The 22,968-nt window shown below is 50.0% G+C and overlaps 1 protein-coding gene across 1 annotated transcript; it reads left to right on the top strand.

Annotated features, from left to right (window-relative positions):
* Window positions 1-13,551: 13,551 nt before the first annotated feature.
* LOC310920709 (olfactory receptor 14J1-like) lies at window positions 13,552-14,484 on the top strand (the record flags this gene model as incomplete). The annotated part of the gene is made up of 1 exon (XM_083880769.1): window positions 13,552-14,484. One exon carries the CDS (start codon window positions 13,552-13,554, stop codon window positions 14,482-14,484), a length of 933 nt encoding a protein of 310 aa, XP_083736895.1.
* Between the last annotated feature and the right edge of the window lie 8,484 nt (window positions 14,485-22,968).

Genomic DNA, 22,968 nt, shown 5'->3' with positions numbered 1-22,968 from the left:
AAGCTGAGAGCAGCCCTGGCCATGCAGCATCATCTCCACAGCAGGAGGAATCTGCCCTGATGGGGGTCACTCCTTGCACCCGCAGCTCCACTCCACCATCCATGGGCAGCTCCCAGGCAGGCTGAGAGCTACCCTTGGCAGGTGGCAGATGCCCTGGCCTGGCCAAGAGCCCTCAGGGCTGCAGCACCTGCTCTGCACCACAGCCCTGGGCACCCCTGGCTGCAGCCCCAGCCTCAGCCCCTGCAGCCGTCCCTGGCAGCAGGAGCCGTCCTGCCCTGTCCCTCTGACGGTGCCCAGGGCAGCCCCGCTCTGGAGCACATCCTCCTCCAAAGCAGAAAGGGCAGCAGAGCCATCCTTACAGTGCTGTCAGTCCTGTCCTGGCTCAGCTTTAGGAGATCCCTGTAGCCAGAGACTTACTGTGTCAGAAAGGTTGAAGATTTATCTATGAAGAAGCTCAAAATTTTCCAAAGGTGTGAAGATTTATCCGTGAATAATCTTCTGGAATTGTCCTTCCAGTTGCTTTAAGCCTCTGTTTCACTGCTCTCAGGTGCCTGCAGGCAGTGCCCTCAGCCCTGCTGGGCTGGAACAGGAGCTGCTCCTGAGGAGAAATGTCTTTTTGAAGCTCTTCTTGCCTGCCAGGATCTGCCTCTGTGCCAGGATCCCAGCCCAGCTCAGCAGCACAGACACAGCAAAAGGATTTTTAATGAGGCTCTTGGGGGTTTAGTGCTGAGTCCCTGAGGGTCAGTTAAATAAACCTCGCAAGAATCCCAAGTCACACACAAACTCCAAACTTTCTTCAAGTTTTAATGGGTCCCAGTGAGAGACACATCTGAGAAAGTGTCCCCAGGTTCCAGTTCGAGCAGAACACTGCAGGCAGTGATGACAGCTGGGGACAAAAAAGGCAAAGGTGTCTCTGATGCTGAGCAAACCTGGATGTGTTTCAGGAACGCCAAGGGCCAAGGTCTGAGCCCCAGCCCCTGCCAAGGCACATCCTGTCCCTCCCTCAGTGCTCAGGGCTCTTCCCAGGCCACTGGGATGTGGGGATGTGCAATGCCAAGGGCAGGACCATGGGGCGGCCCCTGCCAGGCTGCTGAGCAGGGCCAAGGAGGCAATGAGGCCCCAGGGCTGCAAGGGTCACTTGTCTCCTGCTCATGGCTCAGGCCCAGGCCCAGCAGCCATGGCCCAAGTGCTGCAGGAGTTGGCTGTGTCAGGGCCTTGCAGCTGCTGCCCATCCCTGTGCCCTGTGCAGCCCAGGCTGTCCTACGGTGTCCATGCCCTGCGCCTCTGTCCCTGCAGGCTGTCGTCATCCCCCGGCTGCCCCACGTGGCTGGGCCCTTCCTTTGCTGACAGCTCTGCCTCCTGCCTGTCTCTGCCTGGCCACATAGAGCCTTGGGCTTGATACCAGGAGGGTTTTTTTCCATTTTTACTGTGCTTGTGAATTTTTCACTCAGTGACAAGGCATGCAGAGCCTGCTTTCCCAGCAAGGATGGTTGTAAGACAAGTAGAAGACATCTGGCTCAAGGGTGCAGTAATAGAAAAACCAGGAGTGAATCTGGGAACTTGGGGTGGGTTTTATGGAACTGGGTAAATTGTAATACAGATGTAGCAACTGTATGTAAGTACCCCTTATTTAGAATCACATGTTCATATAAAGTTATGAGCTACCACATATTGGACCTCAAGCCTGAATAAGTGATGCCCTCTTAAACACCAAATTAGTGTTAAGGAGTCTTACTCTTATATTTTTTTAGATTTGATTACAGTGGGGCCTCACAGAACGAAGGAGTCTACTCTGACACCTTGAAACCTCATGAAACCAAAATCCTTTTTGACACAGCAGAGCCACATGGAACCAATGGTCCATTGTGATACTGCAGACCCAAGGAGACCATTGCGACACTCTGGAACCTCATGGAATCAAAAGTACAGTGTGACAGAGAAAGACTTCATGGAACCAAGAGTCCACTGTGACACAGCAAGGCCCTGTTTGATAAACAGAACCACTATTGATAGCACAGAAACTTATGGAGCCAAGGGGCCACTGTGACTCTGGAACCTCCTGGAACCAAGAGTCCATTGTTACACTCTGGGGCCCTGTGGAACCAAGGAGACCACAGTGACATTGTGGGGCCTCATGGAACAGTGGAGACAATTCTGACACCTCAGGACCCACTAGAACCAAGGGGCCCTGAGATCATGGCAGGGCCTCATGGAATCAAGGGGACCACAGTGACCACTGTAGGTCTCCATGGGATGAAGGGTCCATTGTGACAACATGGAACCAAGGAGACCATTGTGACATTATGGAGCATTGTGGAACCATAGGTCCATTGTGACACAGCGTGGCCAAGTGAAACCATCAATGCTATTTTTACACTTGGAGGCCAAGTGAAACCAAAGGGCCATTGTGGCACTTTGCATCCATATGGAAGCGAAGAGTCCATTGTGACACTACAAGGCTCATGAAAGCAAGGAGTCCATTGTGACACTTTGGGGCCCTGTTGGGCCAAAAGGCAAATGTGGCAATGTGTAGCACCACTGAACCACAAAGACAAATGTGACACTACAGAGCCCCATGAAACTAAGGATTTATGTAAAAGTGGGTCTCATGAAACCTAAGGTCCATTGTGTCATTGCGAGGCCTCATGGAATCCTGGAGACCACTGTGACACTTGAAGGTCTTATAGAACCAAGGGTCAATTCTGATACTGCAGTACCAAGGAGACCCCCAAGGCCTCATGGAAGCAAGGGGGGACAACTGTGACACTGTGGGGCCCCATGGAAGCACGGGGCCAGTGTGACACAGCTGGGCCTCGTGCAGCCAAGGGGACATTGTGATCCTGAGGAGCTCAACAGAACCAAGGAACACTGTGACACTGCAGGACTGTATGGAATCATGGACACTGTTGTGACACTCTGTGGCCTCATGGAACCAAGGGGAGCCATTGTGACACTGTGCAGCTCCATGGAACCAAGGAAACAATTCTGCCCCTCTGAGACCTCATGGAAGCAAGGGACCATTGTGACACTGTGGGGCCCCATGGAAACAAGGGGCCAGTGTGACACAGCAGGGACCTGTGGCATCAAGAATACAATATGACACCATTGTGACACTATGGGGCCCTGTGGATCCAAGGGAACAGGGAACAGGTCTGGTTGGCTTGACCTGACTGACTCAACAGACCTTGGCATGTTGGGGGTCTCTCTCAAGGAGCCCCTGAAACCCTGGGGCTCTGGACTTTACTTTCTATGGAAAAGAACCATCCCTCCTGCCCAGGCACTCATGGCCAAAACTGGTACTTCTCCAAAATTCATTCTATGCAACGGTTTCTCCCAGACTAAAGCTGCCAGGACAGACAGGCCTGGCTTGCCTTGGCCTCTGGTGGTTGCCTCTAATCTGAGCCCTGAAAACACAGGGGCTCTGTGCTTTCCTTCCTATGGGAAAGAAAAGACCTTCTCATCCAGGTGCTCATGGCTGAAATTCAGATTCTGCTCCCAATTCAATATATCAAAATTCAATATATCTGAGATACGGAATTCAAGAAATTTATTCCATTGCTCCCAGATGAAAGCTGCCAGACCAGACAGGTCTGGTTGGCCTTGGCCTCTGGTGGCTGCCATTCATCAGCCCCTGAAACACTGGGGCTCTGTGCTTTTATTCCTGTGGAGACACTTCAGGGCCTCATGGAACCATGGACAGCTTATGACACTGTGGGGACCCCATGAAAACAAGGGGCCATAGTAACACTGAGAGGTACCAGTGATGCAAGGGACCATTGCTACACTGTGGGGTGCCATGGATCCCAGTGGCCATTGTGACACTGTGGGAATTCATGGAACCAAGGGGATCACTGTGGCACTGCTGGGCTGCATGGTCCCAAGGGGCCAGTGGGAAGCAGCAGGGTCTTGTGGAACCAGGAGGCCATTGTTGCATTCCAGGGCCTCGTGGAACCAAAGGGCCACTGTGATCCTGCAGAGCATTGTGGATCCATGGAGACCATTGTGGCATTGCAAGGCCCTCTGGAATCATGGAGACCATGGTGACACTGCAGGGCCCCACAGAACCAAAGGGCCACTGTGACCCTGCTGGGCCTCATGGAAGCAAAGGGGCCATTGTGACACCTCAGAAGCAAGGAGAACACTGTGACACTCTGGGGCCTCATGGAACCAAGGGAACATGGAACAGATCTGGCTGGTGTGGCCTCCCAGGGGCCACTTGACAGGTCCAGCTGATCTTGGAATGCTGAGGGCTGCCTCTCATCAGCCACTGGAGCCCTAGGGGGACCAGTGTTTTCCTTCCTCTGGAAAAGAATCATCCCTCTTTCCAGGTGTCCATGGCCAAAACTGATATTCCCCCTGAAAAATTCCCGATATGCAAGGGTTCTCCCAGACAAAAGCTGCCAGCACAGACAGCTGTAGCTGGCCTTGGCCTCTGGTGGTCACCTCTCATCTCACGGAAGCCCTGAGGAAAGGATTTGAACAGGTTTGACTACTGGAATATTAATGAATCTCTCATCATCTGAAAAATACAGATGCTCTTCTGATCATATGCATCTTTTTTTTTTTTTTTCCCTCATTCTGTATTATACATGAAATACTATTTCCAGCTATAAAAAAATTATTATAATCACTCTGCCCATGTTATCTGACACAAAACACCTCCTCTACAAAAAAAATCCAGGTCACCTGTAGAAACAAAAATGATAAAGAATCCAACAGAAATTATTTGCCTCTGGCCCCATCTGTCCCATCTCCTCTGGAGCTGGAGGTGCAGCCCCAGCCCTTGGGAGGGCTCCAGGGGTCACAAGCTCAGGTCCCACACACTGAACTTGTGGACCCTGGGGTGCCCCTTGGTCCCTGCTCATGCAGGCTGAGATGGACATTGATGGTTTCTGTGCCAGGCTCTCTCAGCCCAGCCCAGCTCCCTGCCAGCTCTGCCAGCTGCCCTGAGCTCTGTGCAGCACCAAGGGCCTCTCCCCAGCACAGCCCAGCCGGCTCTGGCCCCACAGCTCTGCTCAGCCCAGGCTGCTCTGGGCAGGGGCCCCACGGCCTCAGCCCCTCTCAAGGGCACAGCAGCAGCTGCAGCTCACACAGGGCTCAGCCCCAGCCGTGGGGGAACCTGCCTGGCCAAAGGAAAAGGAGGCTCCCTGGGTGCCCTGCTCTCCTCTGCAGGAGATCCTGAGAGCTCTGCAGCCCCTGCTGCCATCCCATCTGCCCAGGCCAGCACAACAGCCCCTTGTGCCCTTGTGGCCCTCAGGAGCTGTTCCTGCTCCAGGCCCAGGGCCCATCCCAGAGCTGGGGCAGCCACAAAGCTCTGCCCATTTCTGTTCATTGCTGCTCTGATCAGGATGGATCCTCAGCCACTTGCAGGTTGCTGATGAATTTTCCTTTTCCAGATGCCTCTTCGTTCTTGAGCTCTTCAGTTGAGAAATTCATTGAAAAAGGCTCATTAACATTTGTTCAAAGCACCCAAACAAGACAAGCCCCTGGGAATAACTCAACTGTTCAGTTCTTCTGTGGTTTATTGGACAGATTACAGAAGTGGATTCAAAGTGAATATACTATATTGAAAACAACAAAGAGAGAATTGTTTTGTCCTGTTTAGTTTTCTTTTTGTGTACATAGACTGTTATCAGCAAACCTCAGTTGATATTGATCCCCAGCATCTCCTCGTGCAGTCTAAATAGATCTGAAAATCAAGACCCTTCATGGCTGACAATCAATCACACTTTGTCCCTACCCCCACTCCACCATTTCCCTCATCCAGCCCCTGGCACTCAGAGCAGCCTTGTGCAAATCTCAGCTTCCTCCACTCCAGGCTGCACCTGCAGCTTTCAGCTCCTTGGCACCAACTCCCACCTGCTTTCCTTGCAAAAGGAGCTGCCTGAGACACACAGGGATGTGCATTTATTGGTAGCAAACAAAACCAAGGGAAGACACAGCTCCATAACAAGCAAAAGTCATTCCTCTGCTGTATATTAGATCCACTTTCCACATCAGACAGTCTCAGACCAATGGTAAATACATTCTGTGCCCAGCTCAGATCCCAAGATGCCCCAAACCCTCCCTGCCCCAAGTTTGTCCACATTTGCTCTTTGCACACACAAGTCACACACTGAAGTAAGGAGCTCTCTCCAAGCCCACAGGGAGAAAAAAAGAGAGAAAGTGGATGAAGAGGTCCCTTGTGCAGAGCTACAGCTGCACTAATCCCAATATTCTGGGCTCACAGGAACTGAATCCAGCACCCTCTGCAGCATCTGTTGCTTGGATCCAACTCTGTCTGGATGGCCAGGCCCAGGGAGTGCTGGGGAATGGAGTCACATCCAGGGGTGTCCCCAGGGCTCAGGATTGGGGCCAGGTCAGGTAAATCTCTTGGTGGATGATCTGGACGAGGACATCGAGGGCACCCTCAGTCAGTTCCCAGTGAGCCCAGGCTGGGTGGGAGTGTGGCTGTGCTGGAGGGCAGGAAGCTCTGCAGAGGGATCTGGACAGGCTGCAGCCATGGGCCCAGGACAATTGGATGAGGTTCAGCAAGGCCAAGGGCCGGCTCCTGCCCTGGGCTCACAACCACCCCAAATCCCTGGCTGTGCCCTGCCCCTGATCCCCACAGCCTGTCCTATTCCCTTCATGCCTTCACTGCCAGGGACTTTCTGGGACAAAGGAACTCTGCTATGCATGTGGAGGGAGGTGCAAGTGGAAACCACAACTCACTAGGTTTGTGTCCTTTGGGGTTGGGAACTGAGAGGCACAGAAAATATCTCTGCATTGTCATGGGGAAAAAATAAGTATACATGATACAATTTTAGGAAACATAGAAACTCTTCCCTTTAGGAATGTGAGACATCCCAGCAACGTCTGATATATCTGCCATTCACAAGGGATTTCCTTACAAAATCAATTTTAGACAAAGATGATTCTGTGATAGATATAAACACAGTTCAGTTGTTGAATCAGAATGTTCTGCACAAAGTGGGGATAAAACATCCTGAACAACTCCTCATTTGCATAGCTGTCAGTGGTAGATGGAGAAGGGGGTCAGGCTGCTTTTGGGGGCGAGCAAATGCTGAAACCAATCTGACTCATTTCATCTCCTCCTGTCTTGCCTGAACCTCCCCTCTTGCCCCTTCCACCCATTGTCTTTTTTATCCCACCAGGTCCCCAGTAAAGAGCCTGGCTCTGTGTTCTCCATCACCTCCTGGCTGGCACTGCCAGGCTGGGATCAGGAGCCCCTCAGCCTTCCCTGCTCAGGGCTGGACAAGCCCAGCTCCCTCAGCCTCTCCTCACAGCCCAAGGGCTGCAGCCCCACCTTGGAGCCCTTCCCTAACCCTGCTGCAGCTGCCAGACATCTTTCCTGCCCTGGAGAACCCAACAGGGGCCACAGTGACCTGGATAATCCCTGTCCTGGATGTCCTGGTCACACAGCCCAGCCCCTTGTCCCTGTGTCAGGCTCTGGGGGTTGATTTGTGGAACATCCTTGGGGGAGGCTGCAGTGCTGGGGGCAGGGGGGCCCCAGGGGGACAGGGGACCCTGCTGGGCATGAGCAGCAGGGGAGACTTCTCTGGGGGGAAATGTGAGTGGGGCTGGGGCAGAGTGACCAACCCAGTGACATCACACTGCCCTGCTGTGATGTCACACAGCCTCTCTGTTATGTCATACAAGTTCACTCTATTATGCCATAACTGATCAATGACCTGACATAACCCTCTCTGTGATGTCATAGCCCACTCTGTGAGGAGTTGCTGATTTGGGCCTATAAAAGCTGGACCCATTTTCAGGGTGAATTTGGAGACCTCACCTATGAGTGGATGCATAATGCAGGATTTTGCCAATTGCTGGGAAGGGTTTTCCAGATCCTTGCTGTGAAATGGGGCTCCCCAGCAACTGCAGACTCTGGACAGTGGTAACTTATTTAGGCAATTGGTGATGTATCTTTCTCAATCCCTATCCTTTCTGTCATATAGTAATGATAAGGAGCATTACCTTATTAACATTTGTTTGTTGCTAAAGCAGAGTATGTAGTTTCATTGAATATATAATTTTACTTTTGTGTTCCCTTTATATTCATACTAAAATAAGACCATTCTTTCCATTGGTATCTGTGTTCTTTAAATTGCCCCTCTCAATGGGCAGAACAGTTTCTAAAAGTCAAACTGTGTTAAAAATTTCTATCCAGCTGATTTCAGTATCACTTTCATAGGCCCTTGTTGATTCACACCAGCCCCTTGGTTCAGAAGTGTCACAATGGTCCCTTGGCCCCACAAGGCCCTGCAGTGTCCCCCTGGGGCAGGAGGCCAGCAGGGATTTGTTCCCCACACGCTGCAGCTCCCTGGGCCAGCTGGCACCGACACCTTCTCCCAGGCCAGCGCTGCCGGGCACAGCCAGGGCCGGGCCACACTGCAGCTCCCTGCAAACCACGGCGGCGGCTGCGAGGCCAAACCCCGAGCCACAGACAGTTTGTCCCTCTTTCTGTCTGTATTTGGCCAAGAAATGTCCCATTGTGGGGTCCCCTGTCCTGCAGTCACTGCAATACTGGGACCATACCCAGAGCTCTGAGGAGAGAAATGGCCAGAGCTGCACCTCTGCACTGACTCGGGGATGGTGGCAAATGCTCCGTGGGGTGGCTGGAATGACAGAAAAAGGACAATTGGCAGCACAGAGGGAAACCCATCTGGGCTGCTGGACTGGGGCAAGACATCTCTGCCCATGGGAGAAGTTGGCTGTGAAAGTCCCTCCTGTGGATGCTGACATACCCAAGAGTTGGGCACTGAAGAGCAGCACAACAATGGACAGGGGGATGGGGCTGCCAGGATTAAAGTGTCTCAGGTGGGTCTGGACTGGTCACACAAGGGTGAATTATTTCTGGCTCCATGGGCCCAGAACACCTCAGGTCATCAGGGCAGAGATGCAACCTCCAGATGGGCTGGTGAGCAAGGGGTGGATTTAACCATGGACACCATCTCCAGGTTATCCCTGAGTGTGAAACGTGGGCTGACATCCAGCAGGGCCAGAGAGGGAAAGCCCCTGTGGTGTGGGGGATGATGGTGGGAATATAAATCTGGGGAGACACATGGTCTGTGTAATGGGAGTAGCAAATTGGAGAGCACCATTCCTAACCCACAATAGCCCTGTCAGAGCCAGCCCTGTCCCTGCACTGCCCCAGCTCTGCTGCCCCACAGCTGCTGGATCAGGAAGGGCAGAGCCATGGGGGAGGGAAATGCACAGGGACTCCTCCTGGGAGGGACCTCGGGAGGTTTCCAGGCCAGACCAAAGCACAGTCAGTGGAGAAAGGGACACAGGGAGGGGCTGTTTGTGTGCTCTGTCATGGCAGGATGAGATGCAGAGCTGCACAGACACCCAGACCATGTGGATCCCTGCAGGAGCTGATCTCCCACAGCAGCTCCCAGGCCTCTGCTGCTCTCTGGCTGCTCTGGTTTGATGTTCCCTGGTGGTCACAGCCAGCCCCACACACACCAGTGCTGTGTGCACACACACCAGTCTCACCAGTGCCTGGGCCCCCAAAGGACACAGGAGCTGATGGTTTGTGGTCCCCACTCCAGTATCTGGCACTGGGACGTCCCTGGGTACCCAGAGCAGAGAGAGCTGCCTTGTCCCAGACAGTTCTTGGCAATGGAGGGTTTAGGAAAATGCCACAGGCTGTGGGGATCAGCTGCGGGCCATGGCCAGGGATGGGCACTGAGCATCACCTCCCAGCAAACCACCTTGATCCCCCATCCTCTCCCTTCCTGGGGTTGTTTCGTAGACATCCCATGGGAAATCTTGCACGTTCCCCAAATGCCCTTTGTGAATTTCCATCAAGAATCTCAGACCTTGATGCAGAACCCCCCATGCTCAGCTGTCAAGGTCATGCTGGAAAGCTCTGCCATTGACCCCCTTGGTGAGGCTTCCACGAGGAGGTGTCAGAACTTTCCTTTAATTAATTTTTTTTGTTTATTTTAAAAATTGTAATTCCCCTAAAATATCATCTACTGCAGCCCCTTTGCTGTGGGAAGGCACAACTACCACTGCAGCAGATGGTCAAAGCTCATGACCTTGAACAGTTTTTTGAATGTGGCATTGACATTCACAAACAACCCGTTTCCATCTTTTAAGCCTCATCCTAAAATATTTCTTTCTTATATCAAATCTGAATTTGTGCTTAACCATTTTAAAGGCTCTGCTCCTTCCTCTGTCATTACAGGCCTGTAAAATATTTTATTTTTCATGGACTATGACCACAATGTTTTAATCTGAAAAGACCTTGAAAGGACCCAAAAATCCCCCAAGATGGGATCTGGAGGCCTCAATCAAATGACCCATAGAGACTGAGGGAGTGAAGACTGAGGACAGAATAGGAGTAGCCTGAGAGGGCCTGAAGGGTGGATTCAGAGATGGTGGAGCTCTCTTCTTCATTGTATGAAACAGCCTGAGAAAGAAATGCTGCCACACACATCACCAGGGCAGGTCTAGACTGGACACAAGAAGAGAGGAATTTCTCTCCCAGGGCAGGGCATCATTAATACAGGGCTGAGGTCCAACATGGAATAACTCCAAACTCCTATCTTGTGCTGACATGTGATTCTACAAGTGTATCACTTATATACAGATGCTAAATGCATATTATATTTTACCCATTTCAATAAAACATACGCAAACTTCCCAGATTCAGTCCTTGTTTTCTCTATGACTGCACTCTTGACTCAGATGACTTCTTGTCTTCCAACCATCCTCACTGAGACAGCAGGCCCTGCATGACTTGTGCCTGTGCAACATCTTCACAGGAATGATAAAAATGGAATCAAACATTTTGGAATCAAGGCTTTGCAGAGGCAGGCAGGAGGCAGAGCTGTCAGCAAAGGAAGGGCCCAGCCAGGTGGGGCAGCTGAGGGATGACGACAGCCTGCAGGGACAGAGGCGCAGGGCATGGACACCGTAGGACAGCCTGGGCTGCACAGGGCACAGGGATGGGCAGCAGCTGCAAGGCCCTGACACAGCCAACTCCTGCAGCACTTGGGCCATGGCTGCTGGGCCTGGGCCTGAGCCATGAGCAGGAGACAAGTGACCCTTGCAGCCCTGGGGCCTCATTGCCTCCTTGGCCCTGCTCAGCAGCCTGGCAGGGGCCACCCCATGGTCCTGCCCTTGGCATTGCACATCCCCACATCCCAGTGGCCTGGGAAGAGCCCTGAGCACTGAGGGAGGGACAGGATGTGCCTTGGCAGGGGCTGGGGCTCAGGCCTTGGCCCTTGGCATTCCTGAAACACATCCAGGTTTGGTCAACATCAGAGACACCTTTGCCTTGTTTGTCCCCCCCTGTCATCACTGCCTGCAGTGTTCTGCTCTAACTGGAACCTGGGGACACGTTCTCAGTGATGTCAGTCAGTGAGACCCATTAAAACTTCAAGAAACTTTGGAGTTTGATTGTGACTTAGAATTCTTAAGAGGTTTCTTTAACTGGCTCTCAGGGACTGATGTTCAGGGACTCAGCACTAAACCTCCAAGAGGCTCATTAAAATCCTTGTCCTGTGTCTATGCTGCTGAGCTGGGCTGGGCTCCTGGCACAGCGGCAGCTCTTAGGAAACAAGAAGAGCTTCAAAAAGACATTTCTCCTCAGGAGCAGCTCCTCTGCCAGCCCAGTAGGGCTGAGGGCACTGCCTGCAGATGCCTGAGACCAGTGAAGCAGAAAAAGGCTTAAAGAAACTGGAAGGAAACTTTGGAGATCATTCACAGTTAAATCTTCACAACTTTTGAAAACTCTGAGCTTCTTCATAGATAAATCTTCAACCTTTCTGACACAGTAAGTCTCTGGCTGCAGGGATCTCCTAAGGCTGAGCCAGGACAGGACTGACAGCACTGTAAGGATGGCTCTGCTGCCCTTTCTGCTTTGGGGGAGGATGTGCTCCAGAGCGGGGCTGCCCTGGGCACCGTCAGAGGGACAGGGCAGGACGGCTCCTGCTGCCAGGGACGGCTGCAGGGGCTGAAGCTGGGGCTGCAGCCAGGGGTGCCCAGGGCTGTGGTGCAGAGCAGGTGCTCCAGCTCATGCCCAGGTCATTTCTGAGGGGACCTTTCATGAGCTCATTTAGGGCAGCAGTTTCCTGCTTGAGTCTCTGCTTTCCTCAATCTGTGCTCCCACTTTTCCCATGCTCAGCTTGGTGGCAATGAAAACTGAGCTGTTCAGGGCAGAGTAGGGGCTGAGGCTCTTAAACCATCACACTGAGGATTCCTGGGAATGTCAGCAAGTGCCTCCACCTCCCCAGTCTCCAGATCCATCCACCAGCACCTTTCCATGGTGCCCAGGCCTGGGGGAGCTGTTCTTTAATCCCTGCAGCCCCGAGCAGCTGCAGGGCAGAGCTGGCCCAGGGGCTGGGCTGGGCTCTGGCAGCACTGGCAGGGAAGGAGCCCGGGCCCACAGGAACAGCTCACGCTGGGACAGCTCCAGCAGCAGAGCCGTGGGCAGGGAGGGAGGGAGGCAGTGCTGAGGGAAGCCCTGCTGCAGGGGACATGTGGCACCTGCCAGCCCTGCCCTGCAGGGCACACACTGCCCTGAGCAGCACAGCTCCTGTGTCCTCTCCCAGCCAGCACAGCCCTCAGCCCTGGAACTCGGGGCCCTCAGTCCCCTCCTGGGCCGGCAGAGCAGCCCCAGAGATGAAGGGCATCTCTCCTGCCATGTGCCCATTCCCTGCTGACCAGGGCCTCAGGGCCACTGTCCTGCACTGCTGCTGCCTGGGAAGGGCTGTGCAGGGCTGGGCAGGGAAAGGCTTTTCCTCAGGGTCTGGTTCTCTCTCTCCTTGCCTTGCCCAGGTGCTCCTGGCATTGCTGAGGGGCTCTCTGGGAATGGCAGTTGCAGCTGCAGGCTCAGGCCCAGCCCTTGGGCTCCTCCTGTGCAGGCTGAGCACAGCAATGGCGTGTCCCAGCTCCCTCTGCCTCGGGGAGCTCTGGGCAGGGCAGGCTGGGAATGAGCTGACTCTGCCTGACTTTGGGAAAGGCAGGAGGCACTTTGTGTGCCAGGGATCCCTCTGCTCTCAGCAGTGTCTCCTGGCTTTCCAGGGTAACACGGGAGTGGAGCTCAGAGAGGTGCAAGTCCAGGGCATCTGGGAACAGGAGAAACGGACAGAGCAGCTCCCCTCAGTATGCACTAATTCTCAGACAATCCTCCTGCCTCACTCTGTTCTCCCCAGGTGCACCAGAACCTCTCATTCTGCCTCCTGCAATTCCCATCCCTTTGCCCTGGCAGCTCCCGTGCCTTAGGAGGAGGTTCTTTATCCATGTTCAAACACCAGAACTGGCCCCTGCTCTCACTGTTCCCCTGCACTGACTGGGGCTCAGGCCTGACTCCCAGGTGTCCTGCAGGTCAAGGTCAGGCTTCTCCCTGAACACTGGCCAGCAGCAATCCGGGATCAAGCAACCAAGCTTACGGAAGTTCTCCTACATGTAGAAAAGGGGGTGGTGTTTTGTGGAAAGGAACCGTCTAAGGGCTTTGACTTTTCTGTGAGAAATCTCCACTCAAATGTTACTGTCTTTCCTCCTTTTGCAGGTTGGGATGCCTAGACACAGCAAATGTCCAACAGCAGCTCCATCAGCCACTTCCTCCTGCTGGCATTGGCAGACACACGGCAGATGCAGCTCCTGCACTTCTGCCTCTTCCTGGGCATCTCCCTGGCTGCCCTCCTGGGCAACAGCCTCGTCATCAGCGCCGTGGCCTGCAGCCACCACCTGCACAGCCCCATGTTCTTCTTCCTGCTCAACCTGGCCCTCACCGACCTGGGCTCCATCCTCACCACTGTCCCCAAAGCCATGCACAATTCCCTCTGGAACACCACAACCATCTCCTATGAAGGATGTGCTGTACCGATATTTATGCTTGTCTTCTTCCTGGGGTCAGAGTTTTCCCTGCTGACCATCATGTGCTACGACCGCTATGTGTCCATCTGCAAACCCCTGCACTACGGGACCCTCCTGGGCAGCAGAGCTTGTGCCCACATGGCAGCAGCTGCCTGGGCCAGTGCCTTTCTCAATGCTCTGCTGAACACAGCCAATACATTTTCCCTGCCTCTCTGCCATGGCAATGCCCTGGGCCAGTTCTTCTGTGAAATCCCACACATCCTCAATCTCTCCTGCTCACACTCCAAACTCAGGGAACTTGGGCTTCTTGGTTTTAGTGCCTTTTTATCTTTTGGCTGTTTTGTGTTCATTGTTTTCTCCTATGTGCAGATCTTCAGGGTCGTGCTGAGGATCCCCTCTGAGCAGGGACGTCACAAAGCCTTTTCCACCTGCCTCCCTCACCTGGCTGTGGTCTCCCTGTTCCTCAGCACCTCATTTTTTGCCTACCTGAAGCCCTCCTCCATCTCCTCCCCATCCCTGGATCTGGCCCTGTCAGTTCTGTACTCAGTGGTGCCTCCAGCCCTGAACCCCCTGATCTACAGCCTGAGGAACCAGGAGCTCAAGGATGTCCTGAGGAAAATGATGACTCTATCTTTTCAGAAAAATTAAACTATCTCCTGCTGCAGAGCATTCAGAATGTAACTTTTTACAATCTCAACCTTTTTTATTCCTCTTAGTCCATTTATTATTTGATATATTTTTAAATTTTTTATACTGTTGTAATTTTTTTGTAACATACTGTATTATTTGTCTTAGTATTTCTACATATGTACCTTTCCTTTGAAGAACAAAAGCTTTTTAATGCTTCCTGTGCATTTTATTAAAAACAAGTGACTATCCTGACTTGTGTGTCCAAGATTCTTCCTCAGTCCTTCTCTGTCTCTGCAGGGGCAGTGCCTGCAAGCAGAGGTGGAGGGAAAAGACTCCCAGCACAGCAGCACAGCCAGGGACATTGGCCCTGGCTCTTCCCACATCTGCTCTTCCCAACTCCAGCCTCTCCTTCCCAACCCCTTCTGTGGCTGTAAGGCCACAGCGCTCTGGCACCTTGGTCACTGTCCTGCTGCGTGTCCCTGCTGTGAGCACAGGCAGGGACAGGCCATGGGCACTGCTGGGACACAGCCGGGCTCCAGCACAGCAGCTCCAGCAGCAAAGGGCATCTCCTGAGGGCAGGGCAGGGAGGCTTTGCTCTCCCTGCAGAGTCACTCCTGGGAACAGGCCCAAGGAACAGGTTCCTTGAGTTCCTTGTTCTCCCAGGGCTCAGTGGGATGACATCAGGGTGCCAGTGTGGCCTTCAGGGGACTCAGGGCTGGCTCAGGTTCTGCTTGTTGGTAGCCAGAGCCAATCAGATAGTGAATGGTCTGTGCTGAACCTTCCTGGGGCTCTGCAGCTTGTACCAGGGGTGATTGAATCAAGATGTTAAAGGGTTAAGATTTTAGCCAAGGGTTAAAAGCAATTTATATGGATTAGGATGCAAGCTAAGAGAAACAGAAGATAAGTTAACGATTATTAGATGCTTAAGACAGAGCTAGATGATGCATTGCTTGGCATTATGTGTTTAAGTTGTGTTTATAGAAGGTATTAAAATAGATGGACCATCATGATGGCAAATGGAAGCCAATGTTATGTGACCTGCACCTGGACTCAATACTAATTGATCACAATGCAGGAGGGATTGGATCATGCCAAAAGGTCATGAAAGCCTGCCAGCAGCAAGAAGGTAGAAATGTCATTGTGGTGAAGACTTTCCTGACTTCATCCTTCAAGACCACTGACCCAATTCGGGACCACTGACCCAAGTCAAGAGAAGAATTGCACACATGTAAAGGACTTTTAACATCATTTTAATGCAAAGCAGGGAGTGGGTGGTGCTGGGATTATGCATATGTGTAAGCATTGTGTGTATGTAAGAATTTGGGAAATAAATAGAGGACAAAAGTGCCTTGTGAATTGTAGGCAGGACTTCAGAAGATTATTCCCATGCCAACCGATGTCACAATTGTCACAATAAGACATACCACTTTCTAACTTAAACTAGTTACAGAGTCTTTGTCTATAATAGTATTGTTTTTTTCATGATTCTTTCTGGTCAGCCAGCCAGGAGAAGGCTCTGTTTGGCTGTGAGACCACTTCGGGTGGTGGATCCCTCCGGGGCGCCCCCAGGATATTCCTGGAGGGAGGGCTCTGCTCCCCAGCTGTTCATCCAGGGACAGACAAGGCCTCTTGACTGTTAGAACTGTGCACAAAATGGTATGTTTAAAATTGAAAACAGAAGCAGTGACCTGTAAGGTGTACATGGAGTCAGGAAATGCCTGTTGGTAACTTGTGGGAAATGTCCCGTGCACAACTCGTGCCTCTGTAGGGTGCTTGCAGGCTGCAGTGGTAATCGGCTGCTGGCAGAGAGAACTGTCATGCCGTGCCGTGGGGGCGCTTGGGCTTTGGTTGCTGGCAGACAAGGATAGTTCTGTTTGTTGTGCCCTAAAGGGCTTGGTTTGCTGACAATTTGAGGCTAGCAGTTTAGAGGCAAATCCTTGTCTGTGGTTGTTATGTGTTGTGAGTGTGTCCTAACTTTCAGAATGGCTGTGAGAGAGTTTGTTGAGACCTGTTACTGGCATGAAGTGAGAGGAAGTTTGTACTCATGATTTTGTCTTCAGGTGACTGAAACAGTTGAGAAAAAATGAAGTGACTGATGGATGCATGTTCAAAGCACTTGATAGGGCTGTATGTTTTGTGAATCCTTTTTTTTTTCCCCCCAATAAAAAGACACCCCTCCCTGCTGTGATTGTGGTGTGCATGTACCTTGATTATGGGGGACAGCATTTACTATAACACCCAGTGTTCACACTAAAAGGGTCCAGATTTACAGAGGCAATAAGGTGTTTGGTATTTGGGTTTTTTCTGCCTATGGAATTTGAGATACAGGGGTTGAATGCCTTGGTGTAGTATTTTTGTAAGTGTTTCCCACTGGAGTCATAAGGCTGATACTAGGTGATACCAGCTTGTGTGTAAGTGACTACTGTGATATTTGCTTATGTGTAAGTGATGATTGTGATATTCGCCTGTGTGTAAGCGACGACTGTTTTGGAGCTGTGGTATCTTTCTGAGGCGACACTGCCATCTTGTGTCAGAAGTTAGAGGTGCAGCAAGTTTGTTGCATTGGTTTGATTGAAGGTGGCAGCTGAAGCAGGATCCAAACCAAAAGAGTTTAGCCGTCTAGGCAGGCCCTTTTTAGATGGTTTCAGCTTGAATCAGGTGATTTTTTGAATGCTACTGGAGATTGGGTTTTGATAAGGTGAGAGGACAGGAGGACAGAGAGAATTTTTTGTGGTGGTTTATATGTAAATCATGCTAATAATCATTTGGCTTTTGATTGGGAATTATCCCCAGTTGAAGGAGGACTTAAGAACCCATTGTGGCAGGGACTAAGGGGAGTAATTCCTTGTTTTCTATGTAGTCTAAGTATTTTCTGTTGGGATATAGATGGGCATCCAGTGTGGGTTCTCCTTTATTGTAAGGAGTGTAAGAAGAGGTGGTTTTGTGTATCTTACAGAAGGAGGCCTGTGTGCCTCAGGTGTATTCTGGAGCTGCCACGATATTATAACTGGGAAGCAGCACGTGCTGAGTGTGAAATAGTAAAAGTGGTTTGTGGAAAGAGTTGTTTAGTTTTTGGGAGCTGGGACAGGAACATTTTTGAAGGAGATTGGGAAGAGACAAGGAACACGACAAGTTTGGCAAAGAAGAGTAGAAGCCTTTCATAAGGGCTTAGCTGTGATTTTAGGCACAGAGATTGTGTTTGTAGATTGTTAGAACTATCACAAGGGTAGCTTTGTCTGAGAATTCAGCCTAGCTATATGGATAGAAGGGATCCCTTGACCTCAGTGGTTTGGGCTAGACGAGTGGAAGTTTGTGAATTCAGTAAACTGGTGGATAGACAGGGGACACAAAAGGGTGCATTTAAGTGGATTATACCAGACTTTCACTGGTAACCTGGTGGCTCTGGATGGGGAGCAACCTACTGTAGAGAATTTAGAAAGTCAAGGAAGGGTGAATGGAACAGCTTCTGTTTGTGGGAATTTTCCTGCAGCCTTCAGTGCATCTAGAGGTTGGCATTGTGCATGGGTGTTATTGCAGTGTAGGATTTGAACAGGACATTATTATTGTTCTTCTGCTAATGGGTACAGAGAGTGTGCCCAGTGCTGACAGCTCCCTGATCGAGCTGATTTTGAACGAAGGATTTTAAAGCTGGTGGTGGAAAGTCACACTAAGTACCCGAGCTGTGGGCTGTGCAAGAAGACTGGGAAAGACTGTAGAGACTGTGAGGTGAAGTTTGGATGGACGTGAGATAAGAAGCAAAGAAAGGAATAATAAGAACTGGTGTAGAGTGCTAGATTTGTTAAGGGGAGAAGAAGCAATGGGAACAAATCAGAGAAGAGAGGTCTCTAAAACAAGTTCTATAGGATGTATTTTGACACACTGGAAAGAACTGGTGGGTTATGGTGGTACAGAAAACAAGAAGGCTCTTGTTAAGTTCTGTACACAATGGTGGCCACTTCACAGGCTTGAAGAGGGTGTCAGATGGTCACCAGCTGGGAGTTTGGATTATGAGACTCTGTTACAGCTGATGCTTTTGTTGAGACAGGAACAGAGGTGGGAAGAGGTGATATATGCTGACATGTTTTTCTGCCTCCAGAACCACCCCGAGTGGCAGAGGGACTGTGGAATTAGGCCCCCCTCTGACCCCTTGGTATTGGCTCTTGAGAAAGACAATAAGGTTAATGTAGGGAAACCCAAAGGATGTTGCAGTACATGTTCAATAAACCAACACTGCACACACCCTGTCAAGGTGCATCCAGCTGATTCACTGGAGCAAGAGTTGAGGGATTTGTTTAGACCATCCCCAGCAGACAAGGGGGGCTGAGAGAAGAAGCAAATTCAGGACAGTTATTAACCCCAACTCCCACTTCATCCCCCACTTCATTCCCAGATGAACCAATTCCAGTTTCTATTTCAACTCCAACTTCTATTTCATCCCACACTTCAACCACAACCCCAACTCCTGCTTCATCCTCCACACCACCTCCTTGGGGAAATCCCACCCCAATTTCTACCTCATTCTCCACTTCACTCGTAGCTGAATCAACCCCATCTCCCACTTTCCACTTTATCCTCTACTTTATCTTCTTGGGAAAAGACCCCACTTACTTCTGAATCCTCCAAACCAATGAACTATATCCACCATTGCCCAGCAGTGACAGTGAAGAGGAGGAGCCCTCTCCAAAGGGTCCTACAGCATCCCAGACCCCAAAACAAACTAGGGAAATTATACAAGCACTTTGGAGAGAGGCAGTAAGTTCTGAAGGGAAAAAAAATCTTAGTTAAAATTCCCATTTTCTACAATGGATCTAGAAGCTTAGGAAAAGATTGCTAAACACTACCAAAGTGACCCAAAAAGTGTTGTAAAGAAATTAAAGTTTACAATTAAACAATATCAATCTGATTGGTCAGATCTTCAGCTGTTGTCGAATGCTTTAATGGAGACAGAAAAACAATTAGTTTTGAAGGTAGCAGGGAGATTTGCAGAAGTGTTTTGTAGAATAACACAGAGGAGAGTTAAAAATCTCTTTCCTCTTCAGGATCCACATTGGGATCCTAATGATGATGGTGATACGGGAAGAGGAAGATTATCAAGACCTTATAGTGAAGGGGTTGGAGAGGGCAATTTGTAAAACTATAAAATGGTTGGCCCTCTATGCAGTTAAGCAAGGTCCCTCTGAAACACCTGAATTTTTAAAACGTTCATGAGATGCAATGTGTTACCATACAACCTTAGATCCTGAGCCTGAGGAAGGGACACAACAACTGGTGGGTTTATTTTTAGACAATCTACAGGGGACATCAGACACAAACTTCAGAAGATTTGGGGCCTGACAGTGCGAGATTCAGAGACTTTGCTAGAAGAGGCATGGAGGGTTTTTAGCAACCAGGAAATAGGGTGCAAAGAAGGGATGAGAAAATTGGTAGCAGTAGGAAGGGAAGAAGAAAAAGGGAGACGTGGACAAGGGCTCCCAAAGCAAGGACCACCCTGACTAGGGAAAGACTCATGTGCATTTTGTAAGAAATTTGGACATTTGAATAACCAGTGCTCAGAACAGAGAAAGGGTGATGATCAAAGAAGAGGAGACTGAAAAGGGGAGGGAGTAGTTGCTCACATTAAGAAAGACTGAGGAGGACTGGAGGATCTTATCCTAGGGGACCCTCTGGTTATAATGAAAATAGGGAACAAAGGAAAATAAAATGGAATTTTTGGTAGACACAGGGGCAACATACTCAGTGTTAAATAAAGATTTAATACCAATAACAGATGATTATGTTATGGTAAATGGGGTAACTGGCCTATCTGAAAGAGCATATTTTTGTAGACCACTGAAATATAAACTTGGGAAATAATGGGGAATTCACAAGTTTTTCTACATGCCCAATGCCCTATCAGCACTTTTGGGTAGAGATTTATTCAAACAACTAGAGGCAAAGATAATATTTAAAAATGGATAGATTCTTTAGGAGGTAAAGGATCAAAAATATGTGTAATTGTTAAGCCCCATGTTAATAGCCAGTGAGGCCAAAGTTAAAAGTGAAGAAGAGATCAACAGGAAAATATTGGATCAGGTATTTCCTGGGGTATGGGCTTCTAATATACCAGGGAGAGCGAAGAATGCACTCCCAGTGCAAGTTAAGCTTAAAGAAGGAAAACAGCCAGTTAAACAATAAATATCCTTTAAAGAAGGAACACAGGGGAAGGTATTAGCCCTATACTTGAAAACTTTTTGCAGATAGGGCTATTAAAAGACTGTCAGTCTGATTTTAATACTCCTGATTTACCTGTAAAACAGCCTGATGGGTCATACCGAGTAGTACAGGATTTGTGGGCTGTTAATAAGATAACTGAGAATTTACACCCAGTGGTTATCAACTGCTATAACTTGCTATCCCATTTAACACCTGAACTAATTTGGCTTACTGTTTTAAATTTGAAAGATGCTTTCTTTTGCCTTCCTGTCCATGAAGCCAGCCAGAAAATTTCTGCATTTGAATGGGAAAGCCCCGAGAGTGGGCATAAAACTGAGCTCAGATGGTTGTTTTTACCCCAAGGATTCAAAAATGTTCCCACAATATTTGGAGAACAACTTGCAAAAGATTTGGAATCCTGGGAAACCCCATCAGGAGAAGGAGAGTTGTTACAATATGCAGACAACCTCCTGAGAGCTACTCAAACCCAAGAGACATGTGTAGATTGGATGGTAAGCCTCCTAAACTTTTTGGGTCTACAAGGATATCAAGTATCCAAGAAGAAAGCTCAGATAGTGAGGCAAACAGTTTTCTACCTGGGTTACAAAGTCAGTGCTGGACAAAAGACTCTGGGGCAAGACAGCAAAGAAGCAATGTGCCAGACCCCAGAACCCCAGACATTTAAAGAACTAAGAACCTTTCTGGGCATTATAGGGTGGTGCAGGCTGTAGATTTATATTTATGGACTATTGGTTAAATCCCTGTATGCTCTGATTATGGAAGGAAACAGGGATCTCCAGAGGACAAAAGAAGCAACAAGAGCCTTTGACCAATTAAAGAAGGCCCTCATGTCAGCTCCAGCCTATGCTGGTGTCCCGTGCAGCTTTACCAGCTGGCTCTCTTACTCATGTGAAGGGTACAGCCTTGTACCTTGGATGTTTGGTGGGACTGAACCTCACGCTGGAACGTGGTAACGGCGTGGAAGAAGGACTCTCATGTGGGAAGCAGATCGGTTTATTCAACCCGGATACCCACGTGAAGAGTGAGGCTCAGGGGTTCAGGTTGCCCATTAAGTACCAGGGGCGTCTCCCAGGCAAGGAGATACCCAGAACCAATCCTGGGGATGGGGGGGAGTGACCAAGAACAGGGGACAATTGGCAGGGCCATCTATGGACAGAAAGGGGAGTGGGGAACTTGATGCCTTGCTGAGTCACCCTGAAGCCTGACTAGAACTTTTCAGGCTTAGGGTGTGATGGCAGACAAGATCTATCACCAGGGAAAGACTACAAGGGATTTGGGGATGGGGGGGTGTAGGGATAAACCATTGTAAAACCAATAACAAAACATAGAGAAATTTGGAACCCAAAATGCACACTGCAACACCAGCACTGAGACTTCCAGACATGAGTAAACCATTCTTTCTGTTTTCCCATGAGAAGCAGGGGATTGCTTTGGGAATACTGGCTCAGGACCTGGGCCCATATCACAGGGCAGTCACCTGCTTTTCCAAGCAGCTGGATGCAGCAGCCAAGGGATGGACAGGGCGCCTCAGAGCCACTGCTGCAGTGGTGATGAACGTTCAGGAAGCACACAAATTCACCCTAGGCCAGAAGATGACTGTGCTGGTGTCCCACACAGTGTCTGCAGTGCTGCAGGTAAAAGGCAGACACTGGCTTTGCCCACAGAGATTCCTGAAATCCAAAGCCATAAAGGTAAAGCAAGATGATGTAGAAATTCTGGTAACTAATCTTGTGAACCCAGCTCCCTTTGTCAGTGGGGGTACAGGAGAACCAGTGATCCATGATTGCCTGGAGACCATGGAAGCCACCTACTCCAGTCACCCAGATCTGAAGGACACCCCTCTTGAGGACACTGAGACCTGGTTCACTGATGGAAGCAGCTGTGTGATCAGGGGAAAAAGACATGCTGGGTATGCAGTTAACACGAGCAGAGAAGTGAGAGAGTCTGGAGCATTACCAACCAACACCTCTGCACAGAAGGCTGAAATAATTGCCTTAACCTGGGATTTAGAACTGGCAAAAGGAAAGAAAATCAATATTTATTTAGACTCAAGGTATGCATTTGGGGTGGTTCATGTTCATGGAGCCATCTGGAACGAAAGAAGACTGTTGAACTCACTAGGGAAAAGTATTAAACGTGCACAGGAGATAATAAAACTCTTGGAGGCAGTCCAGGTACCTGACAAAGTAGCCATTATGCACATCAAGGCACACCAAAAAGTGAGCTCTGAATTGGAGGAAGGAAATGAGCTGGCTGACAGAAAGGCAAAAGAAGCAGCTAAAGGTGAGA

This window comes from Zosterops lateralis (assembly GCF_965231275.1).
Source record: "Zosterops lateralis genome assembly, chromosome: 31".
NCBI classification, from domain to species: Eukaryota; Metazoa; Chordata; class Aves; order Passeriformes; family Zosteropidae; genus Zosterops; species Zosterops lateralis.
Note: the sequence above shows the minus strand (reverse complement) of the source record. Positions and strands in the feature narration are given on the sequence as shown.